The 12933-nt window shown below is 36.1% G+C and overlaps 2 protein-coding genes across 2 annotated transcripts; one reads left to right on the top strand and one right to left on the bottom strand.

Moving 5' to 3' along the window:
- The first annotated feature begins 7540 nt into the window (after positions 1-7540).
- LOC127081640 (rhodanese-like domain-containing protein 14, chloroplastic) lies at positions 7541-9749 on the top strand. The gene is made up of 6 exons (XM_051021878.1): positions 7541-7981; positions 8079-8125; positions 8440-8532; positions 8706-8844; positions 8930-9032; positions 9468-9749. The coding sequence occupies exons 1-6, from the start codon at positions 7774-7776 to the stop codon at positions 9580-9582; spliced, it is 705 nt and encodes a 234-aa protein (XP_050877835.1). The 5' UTR covers positions 7541-7773; the 3' UTR covers positions 9583-9749.
- LOC127081639 (uncharacterized) lies at positions 7795-11888 on the bottom strand. Its single transcript, XM_051021877.1, has 7 exons — positions 11406-11888; positions 11218-11316; positions 10912-11103; positions 10693-10812; positions 10445-10516; positions 9996-10226; positions 7795-8156 (listed from the first exon to the last, which is right to left on the bottom strand). The coding sequence occupies exons 1-6, from the start codon at positions 11772-11774 to the stop codon at positions 10002-10004; spliced, it is 1077 nt and encodes a 358-aa protein (XP_050877834.1). The 5' UTR covers positions 11775-11888; the 3' UTR covers positions 7795-8156; positions 9996-10001.
- Positions 11889-12933: the final 1045 nt, after the last annotated feature.

Here is a 12933-nt window from a genome sequence, read left to right as displayed (position 1 = left end):
AGGGTGGCAACACCTCATGCACAACCCCCTCTTTCTCACATAACATGTCGAAATCTTTCAAAACATATTCTCCACCACCATCAGTCCTCAAAATCCTGAGCTTTTGAACATTTTGTCTTTCAACCATATATTTGAACTTGGCAAATACCTCAATCACATCATTTTCCTTCTTGATCAGGTAAGTCTACAGTTTTCGACTGAAATCATCTATGAATGTGACAAAGTATATGTTACCTCCAATTGAATCCACCTGGATAGGACCACACACATCAGAGTATATGACTTCTAGGATTTCCTTTTACTTGCTTCATGCATCCTTGTTGAAGTTGTTCTTGTGTTGCTTCGCCTGCACACATTCCTCACATACTTCATTTGGAATGTCAATTTCTGGTAACCTTGAAACCATATTTCTTCTCTTTCAGATTTCTGATATCTTTGTATCCATTTATCGCTGCTAGTTGCAGTTGCAAGGCACTTGTGCTCCATCATATTAAGTTCAATCTTGAAGGTTCTATTTTGAGACATAGATGCGTTCAAGATTAACATTCCACCTGAGTGAAGAACTCTCATCATCTTGTCTTTGATCGACACTTTGTAGTTCTTTTCGACCAACTGCCTTATGTTGAGCAAATTACTTTTCATGCCTGATATGTATAGTACATTAGAAATTATTGACCTTTTGCCACCTTTCCTCATAATCATAAAATTACCAATACCTTCAGCTTCTAGAGTATTATCATTTGCAAATTTTACCATGTTCTTCATTTAGGGTTTCATGTTGGCAAACCAATCTTTCCTACCAGTCATGTGTGATGAGCATCCTGAGTCCAAGTACCATTGGTCCTGGAATCTTTCTTCATCTCTTTTTGTGACAATCAACAACATTTATTCTTCTTCATGCTTTGCAAACTTTGCATCATTATATTGATTGTTTTATTTTTCAAGACAATCACTAGAGGTGTGACCATACTTGTGATAGTTGAAACACTGAATGTGACTTTTGTCAGGTTTTCAACCACCACCTCTTCCTTTACTTGCAGAACCACCACTTTGGTTGCTTTGGTATGAGGGTTTTCTCTAATTCGACTGACCTCCTTCTTGCTGATTTTGACCAGTCGAATTGTTGTAGTCTTAGCTACCTTTGTTGTTGAACCGCTTCCCTTTACTTTTATTTTCTCTTGTTGATTGTGCCTACAAAGCCATATCACTTTTCGACTTGCATGCATCTCTTTCATTCATTCTTTGTTCATGAGATTCAAATGTCCCTTGAAGCTCTTTCTTTATCAATATTGACAAATCTTTCGACTCTTCTATGGATACTACCACATGGGTGAACTTTGGAGACAATGACCTCAAGATTTTTGAAACAACTGATCTTGATGTCAACACTTCTCCATATACCTTGATTTGATTCACCAGTTTTGTAACCCTAGTGAAAAAATAAGTTATACTTTCATTGTCTTCCATCTGAGTCAATTCATACATTCTTTTGTGAGTTTGTAACCTCACTTCTTCCATCTTTTCTACGTCCCCAAACGGTTTTTTCAGAATTTCTCATGCTTCTTTTGTTGTTTCAACATCATTAACCTTTTCGAAATTGCCTGCATCAACATATTGATGGATTATAAAGATAGTTTTATAATCTTTCTTTTTCAATTATTTGTGTGCAGTCTTTTCTTCATTTGTCGTGTTTGCTGCAAGCGGTGTCACTCCCTCATTCACAAGATCCCAAAGATCTTGATAGCAAAAGACAATATTTATCTGCTTGCACCAATTCTCATAATTTTGATTCTTCAGAATTGGGAGAGTCGCCTGAACATGTTCATTTAGATGATTCATCACCATTGTGTTTTGCTTCCCACGAATCGCTCAGTCAATGCTCTAGATACCAGATGTTGGAAATTCACCAATTTCCCTTCAAGAAATTCACCAAAATCTATGGAGAATTTCGAACTGAATCTTGATGAACAAGAATCAATCTTTTTGATTGATTAGTCTTTTTGTTCTTCACTTTTGGTCGGGTGAATCAATCAACCTTGGTTGCAAGATTTCGGGGCACAATGATAATGAAAAGAAACAAAATTGAATTGGGGAAGAAAGAGAGATTAGGGTTTTTGAATAAGGAAGGAGAAAAAGAAGTTTATGCAGAGTTTTTCTCTGCTCTCAAATTAAGAATTTTATTTCTTTGCAACTACAAGTATGTGTTATTTTACAATGATAGGGGTTACTACTTATTTATAAATGTTGGGTTTGCTTGCTCCTCAAGCAAAGCCCAAATACTTAATTCTGCTAACACTACAAATTGGGTCTAAGTAAAAATTCATGTCGAGGCTAACTCCTCAATACTTCGACACCTAGATGTTTCAACACCATAAATTATATTCTCAACAAAGGGTGATGAGATTTTTTATGGCCGTGCAAGAGAGAAGGTTGGTAGCATTGTCTGAAATTTCAGTGTTGGCCAAAATCCAAGCTTTAGAAAAATTTCATATTTAGGGTTAACATCCATAGTAAATAAAATCGAAGTTTTGTAAATTAAATCCAATGTTTTTGAGTTATATACAATTTTAAATTTATGAAATACAAGGTTAAAAAATTATTTACGTTGACTTTTAATAAAAATGTCAATAAAACCAATCTCTAAAGATGAAAGTTTTGAAAACGTAAATCAAATCAAACAACAAGCAAGTTTATAAGATTCTTTGCTATCAAGCAAGTTGAATGTAATAATGAAAAATGATGGTTTTTTCATACATGGTGTTCCAAAGTAGAAGAATTTTACTACTCCCTCCAACTCTATTTATAGAAAAAAAAATGATTTTTTTCATCTGAACAAGCATATCGGGAGCAGGATTACGTGATTAGGTTTTTGAAAGGCTTGAATGATCGGTTTTCTCACTCAAAGTCTCAAATCATGATGATGACACCTCTTCCTGACATTGACAAAGCTTTTTCTTTGGTCATTCAATAAGAACGTGAATTAAATTATGCTACTTCTTTGGACTCTTATAAAGCCACTGTCACTGCTTTTCATGTTAACACTCAAAATAAGGGTTCGGCAACAAACAAATGGAAAGGTTCTTCTTCCTAAACCAAAGGAGGCAACAGAGTCTGCACTCACTGTGGTCGAACAAACCACATTGTGGATACTTGTTTTGTAAAACATGGATATCCACCGGGATATCGAAACCGAACCAAGCCTGCATCTAATACTCAAGGTTCCTCACAATCTTATGCCAACACCATATCACACACTGCTGCTCAGTCTGAGGGAAATTCCACACCTGTGTTTGGGTTTACTCAAGAGGAATTTCAGAGTCTCCGTGCTATGCTTCAACAATCTCAACAAGCTCAACCTATAACTACTGCTAATGCCATCACCACCTCACCCTTTGCTTCCACTTCCCAAGCTCTCCCCAACACTAGTAAGCATCCCAATCTTTGGATTTTAGATACTGGAGCAACACACCATATTTCTTTTCATCTAGCTAATTTTACATCTTATCAATCCATTATGCCAATATCTGTATCTTTTCCTAATGGTTCTCATCTTACAGCTTCTGTGTCTGGAACCATAATCATATCACCATCTCTAACTCTTTACAATGTTCTATATATTCCCAACTTCCATGTCAATTTAATCTCAGTCACTAAATTGACAACCAATAATGACTGCTCTCTAAAGTTTTCCTCAACTCTGTGTAATATTTTGCAGAACCATTCGAAGCAAATGATTGGTACAGCTAAATTGCACAGAGGCCTCTATGTCATGGATTCCAATGCTTTTCATAATTCTTGTAATTTTGTAGTTTCTAATTCTTTTGAGATGTGGCACCTAAGACTAGGCCACCTCTCTAATTCTGGTATGAAATATATGTCAAAACAGTTTCCTGTTATTCCTTGTAAAAATAATATGGATCCTTGTGATTCTTGTCATCTTGCAAAATTAAAGCAATTGCCCTTTCCTAAAAGCTTTACTAATACTCATGCCCCATTTGAATTACTACATGCTGACCTATGGGGTCCCTTGGCCACTGACTCAATTTTAGGCCATAGGTATTTTTTAACTCTTGTAAATGATTTTTCCAGATTTACATGGGTTATTTTTCTTAAAGCCAAGTCTGAAACCAAACAAAGTGTTATAAACTTTGTTGCCTTACTTGAAAACCAATTCAACACATCTCTAAAGTGTTTTAGGTCTGATAACGGTTCAGAATTCTCCACTCTCAATTCCTTTTTCCTTTCCAAGGGAATTATCCACCAAAAATCCTGCGTTGAAACTCCCCAACAAAACGGGGTAGTTTAACGCAAATACCAACATATTCTGAATGTTGCACGAGCCATTACGTTTCACTCCAATATTCCCTTAAATCTCTGGACTTTTAGCATACAACATGCAGTCCACCTCATCAATCGTATTCCCAGCCCTCTCCTCAATTACAAATCTCCCTATGAAATTCTATTCAAAACATTCCCTATTCTGATTCATTTAAAGGTTTCCGGCTGTTTGTGTTATGCAACTACCTTGCAGGCCCATCGAACTAAGTTTGATGCTAGGGCTCGTAAATCCATATTTCTTGGGCACAAAGATGGTACCAAAGGGTACATCTTGTATGACCTGCAATCCCATGATTTATTTGTTTCTAGACATGTAATTTTCTTTGAGAATTACTTTCCCTTCAAAAGCAATATTTCCCAACCCAAACCTCCTGAACCTGACCCACCAGCTATGACATATGACATAGACCATACTGCACCTCCTACTGTGGACAACATACCTATCACTTCTGCATCTTCTGTCCTAGTCCCCAATGACAGCTCTACACCCAATGACAGCTATACACCTCTCTTGGACTTGTCCAATCCACACCCTTCTGCTACATCAGTTGTCCCTAACCCTTCCTACCCTCATATCATTGACAATGAACCTCAAACTAGTTTATCTCCACAACCTTTTTCACCTCCTTCAAATAATGCTTCCCCTGAACCTGTGCCCCATACCAGAAAATCTACTAGAACCAAAAATCCGCCACAGTACCTTAAAGACTTCCATTGTAATATTCTTACTACATCTGGTACACATGAGGCACCAGCTAGTCACCACACCACACCCTATCCTATTTCCAAAAATATATCTTATGATAGATGTTCTCCCTCTTACAAATCTTTCTGTTGCTCTATCTCTTCTAATGTTGAACCAAAAACAAACCTTCAAGCCTCCAAACATGATTGTTGGAGACAAGCAATGGATTCTGAAATTAAAGCTCTTCAGGATACTCAAACATGGACTATTGTGGATCTTCCTTTAGGAAAAACTCCAGTTGGTTGTAAATGGGTATACAAAGTAAAATACCATGCCAATGGGTCTATTGAATGCTACAAAGCTCGCTTGGTTGCCAAGGGTTATACTCAATTAGAAGGTGTAGATTATTTTGACACTTTTTCTCTTGTTGCTAAAATAACTACGGTTCGAGTTCTCTTGTCTCTTGCAGCTATAAAACATTGGCATCTGGAGCAATTGGACGTTAACAACGCCTTTCTCCATGGTGATTTACAAGAGGAAGTTTATATGTCTCCTCCTCCTGGCTATGATAATTTTGGATCTAATAAAGTTTGCAGGCTCAACAAATCTTTGTATGGACTAAAGCAGGCTAGTAGACAGTGGCATGCCAAATTATCTCCAGCCCTTCTTTCTTTGGGTTTTTCTCAATCCGAGGCAGATCATTCGTTGTATAGCAAGCAAACAAATCATAGTTTTACTGCTCTTTTGGTTTATGTTGACGATATTGTGTTGACGGGTGATTCTCCTTCAGAAATTGAATTTGTCAAGTCTTGTTTGCATCAGAAATTTCGCATCAAGAATCTTGGCAATCTGCGATATTTCCTTGGCCTGGAAATAGCACGATCAACATCTGGTATATTCCTTAATCAAAGGAAATATGTGCTTGAACTGCTTGAAGATACAGGCCTGCTTGGTGCCAAACCTGTCTCGACGCCCATTGATCCACACTTGAAGCTATCCTCCACTGATGGTGAACCATTGGAAGATCCCTCCACATACCACAAGCTCGTTGGACGATTATTATATTTGACAAATACGCGGCCTGATGTTTCTTTTGCAGTGCAGCACCTCAGCCAATATGTGGCTAACCCGCTGATCCCTCATTACCAAGTTGCTCTTCGTGTTTTGCGGTACTTGAAAGGGTGTCCAGCTCATGGAATATTTTTCTCCAGCACTAGCCCCTTAAAACTTCATGGTTTTGCTGACTCCGATTGGGCACGCTGTCCGGATACTAGAAAATCTGTGACAGGGTTTTGCGTTTTGTTAGGTAATTCTCCCATTTCATGGCGCTCTAAGAAGAAGAATATTGTTTCCCGTTCTTCAACTGAAGCGGAGTACCGTGCTCTTGCATCTTTGACATGTGAGGTTCAATGCCTTTCTTACCTCTTTGCTGATTTTCAAATTACATTTCCTACTCCTGCATCCTTATACTGTGATAGCAAATCTGCCATCTATTTGGCACATAATCCTACATTTCACGAGCGTAGCAAGCACATTGAGCTGGATTGCCACGTTATTCGCGAGAAGCTGCATTCCAAACTTATTCATCTTCTTCCAATTCCTTCAGAGTCCCAGCTAGCAGACGTATTTACCAAGCCACTTCATGCACCACTTTTTAATTCCTTCATGTCCAAGTTGGGTTTATGCAGCATACATACTCCAACTTGTGGGGAGGTATCAACATAAAAATAATGGAGTTAGTTATTTAGTTACTTTTTAGTTAGTACCAGCTGTGATAAGTTAATATTTTTTTTCCTGTTTTGCCCTTGTAATCTTTTAGTATATATGGTTGTACAACATTGATTCAAATCAGAAATAATGAGAAAAATCTACGATTACTTTTAATCTTTTTCTTCAATGAACCGTTTCTCTCTCATCTACAAAACTCATTCAATAAATAATGTATTTGGATAAAATATAGTACATATATATTAGTTATTGAATAGATTTAAAAAGCAATTTTTTTATAAATAAAACCAAAGGTAAACTTTTGAGTTTGAAAGGCGAAATTGACAATGAGTGCATCAGCCGGTAAGAAATTAAAAGAATTAAATGTACATTATATTTTGAAGTGGTGTATTTATATTTATATGAATTAACTTATTAGCTATGCAATATAGGACTATTTCTTTTCAATAACATGGTTAGTGAAATACAATTGAGAGGTTTTAATTGATGACACATCAATTGACTAACTTTAACCAACTTTTTTAATTGGGTAGTGTAGTCCTCACCTATAACTATATTCTAGGTTAAGTAAAAAAAAAACATAACATTTTAAGAGATAAAAAATATAGCTGCGGGAAGAAAAAAATAAAACAAAAAATAGGAAAAATAGAAAGTACTAGAATTCTCTAAAAAAAAAAGTACTAGTATATCTTATGTCTTGGTTTGTGACAGCGGGGATGGACAAAACATTAAAACTCTTATACGGAAAGACATAATAATGATCTAAAAATTACGTTTCCGTGTCAAGGTAAGGAAATGAAAGAGAGCAAAAGAAGACAAAAATGATGATAATAAGGATATCCAAATAGCATAAGACTCCTAAACATCGACCACAAATTCAGATTTTGTGCCCAAAATATCCACAATACTCAGATGCACATTTCTCACTAACTAACCAAAGAGGCACAACCCAAGTACTTCCATTCAATTAACTATTTACCTTAAATATCTGATTTTTCTGTTGAAATTGAGAGCTTCAAAGCATGACGGCTTTTACACCAACAGCTCTACAATATTCTTCCACATCATATTTACAATCCTGGGTACCTTCTATAGACGGTACTCGTTATCATAATTCATGGTGTGTAAGAGGGAGATCATACAAACCCACTTCTCAAAGATTACACCAACAGAACATTGCAAGAGGACTAACAATCCAGAGTGCAGCCACAAAACCAGCTAAATCACCAGGTACCTGTTCTGAGTTATACTTTTACTCGATTAAATTGTCCTAGCACTTTGAAGATGTGATGGAACATTAATTTCACTTTTTTTTTGGAGGTAATAGCTGAAGAAGAGTGGAAGGTTAAGCGAGAACTACTGCTGCAGAAAAGGGTAAGGCTCCACCTCTGTCACACATGTATTCCTGAATTGACAAATAAGCACACTTGCATCTTTAGCATTTATATTAATATGAGCACGATGAAATTTCAAGATAATACAATAGCTTGAAATTACATTCCAAACTAAGAATAATTGCAAAAATCACTAATAAAAAGCAAAGAGCTGCAGGCAAACGGGAAAGAGACAAAGTGCCAGAGAGAATATAGAGAATGGAAACAAGAGCAAAGAAACAAAGGGGTGAAATCTAAGGAAATGTGATTTCGTGTTTATATCACATGCAATTTATATTTGGTATAAAATTGCAGGTAAAAAGTGTGGAACCAAAGGAAGCTCTGCGCCTTCGGAAAGAAAATAATTTTGTGATTCTTGATGTAAGGCCAGAAGCAGAGTTCAAGGAGGTTAGTGAACATATTTTAGAAGGTTTTTTTTCAACTCCAATGTGCCTGTTCAATCATGATGCATTTTTTCTGTGCACCTCTTGTGCTTTCTACTTTTGATCAATGGATAGTGAATGATATATGGGATGCTAAGAAGAAGAAAAAACTGATGGAATTGGCCATGATCACTGCAGGCTCATCCCGCAGATGCAATTAATGTGCAAATATACAGGCTTATAAAAGAATGGACAGCCTGGGACATTGCCAGACGTGCTGCATTTGCATTTTTTGGTATTTTCTCTGGAACAGAAGAAAACCCCGAGTTTATCAAGTGTAAGATGAATTTGACTCACAGTGCATTTCTTGAATTCATGCATTTCTTGTTTTCTGAAACTAAATATTTGATTCATGCTGGCAGCTGTTGAGGAAAAATTAGATAAAAATGCAAAGATAATAGTAGCTTGCTCAGCAGGGGGAACAATGAAACCAACACAAAATCTGCCAGAAGGTCAACAATCTAGGTATTAAATTATCTCTCCCCCTTTCCTGTGTCTACTTTCTTCTCTCTGGCTTTCAATGCAAGACTATATAGTCTAAAACAGCTCGGCAACAGTTTTTATGAAATCGTTCTGTTTTCACTTTGCATGCAAACAATTTTATTCATGAATGTGTTTGCACTTTGCATCCAACATCAGATTCAGAGACATATAAATTTAAGAGAACTGGACAAATGACATTCATAATATTGTAAACAATCCTAACAAGTTATTCGTTATTAAAAGTAAGAACAAGACAAATTAGTAATTCATCAGCTAAAATACACAATGGAAGGTGTCAGTAATAACATGGATTGCATGGATGTAAGATCAAAGAAAGTGATATAGCTGAAAGCTGCATGTTGCATATATAAATGATTGATCAGATGCTCTAAAGATCACATTTTTGTACTTTCACAGGTCTCTAATAGCAGCTTACTTGTTGGTCCTAAATGGTTACGCCAATGTCTTCCATCTAGAAGGTGGGCTTTACAGGTGGTTTAAAGAGGATCTACCAACTGTTTCAGAGGAGTGAGTTCATTGCTAACATTGTGCATGCAGAGAATCCTGGACCTAGTTTTGATCATAATGAGGATGCTGATCAGTGCATACAAAGAACAGAACGGATGAATTGTGAAATGTAATCATTGAACTGGTGTAGAAATTTAGTATGAGAAAAAATGCCATGTTACATTTACTAAAGATTGCCTTCATAGCTTTAGCACGAGAGGGTCTATTTATCAGCATCATATTATCACTTATCAGCAGTTTGCAACCAACTGGTGCACGTGAAATATGCTTTGGAACCACTAAAGCATACCGATTAAACTAAAACACAAGTTTAGTGATCAAGCATTTATGGTTTCATTGCCAACTAATCCTTATGTCCAAAATCCAATTCAAAAGAAGAAAAACCATGCAGAGGAGAAAGGTATTTGTTTAACCTACAATTTCCTAAGCCTTTAGAGATGCTTTTGCCATTGCTAGAGCACCGTCATAACTTTGATTTCCTCCAATAAAACCACTCATGTGCACAAAAGTACAACCTGGGATTCCAGCAACCTCAGATAGCCTGTCATTTTCCAAACCCCTCCAAAGATATGGTAGTGGTTTTCTGCTCTCAAATCTTGCCGGTGAAATTGCCACTGCCTGTAGTCTCCATTTCTCACTCCTATCATCCTAAAATTAGGAATTGTGTATCACATAAATCACGATGAAGTAGTCATTTATAATCGAATAAGAAAATAAAGAAAACTTTTGAAGTTTACAAGTGACCGAACTTATGATGAACTTGAAAATAAACTAGCGTGTGGGATATTTTGGGAGGGGGATGCTGACAATGAGGGATGCTTATATAAAATTTGAGATTGATTGATTACTCAGCCAAACATATCTACCTGGTAAAGAACATATTTGATGGAAGGGTTGATTTTCATTTCCTCCTCGAGCTCATGTATGTGAAATTTCCACTGTGAAACAAGTGAGAAAAACATACTTAAAAGGATATCCAAAAGATAAAACAAACTTTCACTTTCCCTAGTAAAGATTGTTATATACCACTTGATTGGTAAGAAGAGAAAACTTATTACAACAATTATTTAAAAGGTGTATCAAATTGATTAAATGGTTTCTGAGCTTAGCTTACAGGACAAGATCGATTTAGCTTTATAATCTCCCCACTAGAATCAATAGTTTCTCTTGCTGCAAGACACTCCATAACAATGGACCGCGCCGGCAACCATGATTTTGCATAATAATTCACATTCTGTAACACACACTTGTCAAAACTAAAATGATTGTTGAGTATCGCAGTTAAACACGGTGAACAACAGAATCAAACATGGACACTCCAAAACAGTCGCACCTCCAAAAATTCACCACCAGCCAGAGCCATTGCCCTATGAAAAGCCTCATTTTCTGCATCAGATGACTGGTCAGAATCCGTCCAGTCCAAATTCAATCGTTTTATCCTAGACCCCAAGCCTGTGTTGATTACATATTTTGGAGATTCGTCCAAATCATATTGATTCACTCCATTATCCACAGCATCAACTGACTGAAAATAAAACAGCATTTTAACAAACAGAAAGAAGCATGTTAAGACAATTTCACTAATTTTCAAATCCAAGATTTCACAGAAGAAAATGTGAATGCATAGTGAAATTATTACCTCTATAAAGTTTCTGTATATAGCTGGATATAACTGGTGTACGTGAGGATGATCTTCATCAAGACGAAGCACATTTGCAATTATTTCCAATCCAAAATGCTACATTATATAATGAACGAATAATGAATTAGGTTTTGATTAATAATGAAGAAACCAAATCAGTGACTGAATTAGAAGGGTAGAAAGACCTTATATACAAGTCCGGCGCTACTGAGCTTAGTGGCGAAGCCTTGACCGAAAACCTGGTGAAAATCCTTTTGATGATGATCGTAACGGTGTCGTAACGGGTCGTAAGCGCCTCCGACGTCGACTACGGCATCCAATGATTCGAGAAGCTTCGGGTCTCTCGTTCGAACTATATCGGCGCCGGAGAAGAGTTTAGAAAGGCGAAGAATGAAGCAAGCGAGGGCTTCGTCGCAGTGGAATGTTCCGCTGTGCGTGCCCACGCGCTTAGCGGAGGACGTGGAGAAAGATGGTGATAGAATGGTGTGAAATGTCATTAGCAGAGGTTTGTGTAACGGAAACTTCTTGTGCCACGCTTTCGCAACTTTGACCATTTTTGAAATTTCCTCTACCGTGCCTTAGCCCTCAGAGACGGGGAAGATGCTGTCTAACGACATCGTATGGCAGTTTTTTTTTTAGGTATATATAATTTGGGCCGCGTGGATACGCACTTATTGTTAAGTTGAAAATTTTATCTCATACCCATGTACTTATCGTCCTATCCCTACAAACTAAAATTTTAAACTAAAATGTCTTTGTATAAATATTGATAATTTTAAATCTTTCACTTCTTTCTCATTTCATTTCAGAGAGAATGTGAAAAAAAATTCCTTTCCATTTCAATTTCGAAAAACCCAACAATAAGACTTCTGGTTCTTTAACTTTATTTGAGTTTGAGTTATCTAGTTTGTTATTTGAGCAATTTACATTCCGGATAACTTGGGGTATAGTTATCTGGTTCATATTTATTCTTCACCAGATAATTTATCATTACGTCATTTGATTTATAACATTTCCTAATAACTTTTTTCTTAATTTCAATCTCTCTAATTCATCTAGCCGTCTCTTCTCATGTATTAAATTTTTCTGTAATTGAGAATAACTCAATGGTATCTACACATGTCTAATTTTTATCGCATATCATCAAAGGAATATTTATACCCGCTAAACATAAGTGTGACAAAAATTAATAAAATTAAAAAAAAATAAAAATGCATTCTAGATCTCTTATTATCAAGAAATCTAGTTACTAAAATTAACAATACCGGAACTCCTCGTTGTAAGTTATCCGAAACTTAAAAAAACATACACCGGAAAACTCATGTTGAAGTTATCCGAATTAAATAATGTGAACCATATAACTAACCAAAAAGTTATCAGGTGTGATAAATTCAAAAATCGAATATCATTCCTTTAAGTTTTTCGATTTGATTAAAAATATATTGAATTTCTTTATCTTAAGTTATTTGGTTAGCGTAGTAAGGTTCACAACAATAACTTTTGACTGATTTGATTAAATAGTAAAAAGTAAAAAAATTAAAGTAAAATTAACAAAGATAAATTTAAAATATTTGCAAAGTTGTTGTGGTATAAGGATAAGTGTAAGGTATGGGGTAAAAAATTTTGTTAAGTTTGATGGACATCATCTTTAATGGTTTAACTATTACTATTTTCACCTCCTACACGTTTACGATCGATACAAATGTTTTATAA

Source organism: Lathyrus oleraceus, chromosome 5, assembly GCF_024323335.1.
Source record: "Lathyrus oleraceus cultivar Zhongwan6 chromosome 5, CAAS_Psat_ZW6_1.0, whole genome shotgun sequence".
Classification (NCBI taxonomy): Eukaryota; Viridiplantae; Streptophyta; class Magnoliopsida; order Fabales; family Fabaceae; genus Lathyrus; species Lathyrus oleraceus.
Note: the sequence above shows the minus strand (reverse complement) of the source record. Positions and strands in the feature narration are given on the sequence as shown.

Excerpts from the sequence above, each read along its gene's own strand:
- LOC127081639 (XM_051021877.1), bottom strand. The coding sequence starts at position 11,774 with ATGGTCAAAGTTGCGAAAGCGTGGCACAAGAAGTTTCCGTTACACAAA. Across the intron at positions 11,317-11,405 it reads GCGCCGGACTTGTATATAAG|CATTTTGGATTGGAAATAAT; the intron begins GTCTTTCTACCC and ends TATATAATGTAG. Across the intron at positions 10,227-10,444 it reads TCAAATATGTTCTTTACCAG|GATGATAGGAGTGAGAAATG; the intron begins GTAGATATGTTT and ends TCCTAATTTTAG.
- LOC127081640 (XM_051021878.1), top strand. The coding sequence starts at position 7,774 with ATGACGGCTTTTACACCAACAGCTCTACAATATTCTTCCACATCATAT. Across the intron at positions 8,533-8,705 it reads CAGAAGCAGAGTTCAAGGAG|GCTCATCCCGCAGATGCAAT; the intron begins GTTAGTGAACAT and ends TGATCACTGCAG. Across the intron at positions 8,845-8,929 it reads AAACCCCGAGTTTATCAAGT|CTGTTGAGGAAAAATTAGAT; the intron begins GTAAGATGAATT and ends TCATGCTGGCAG.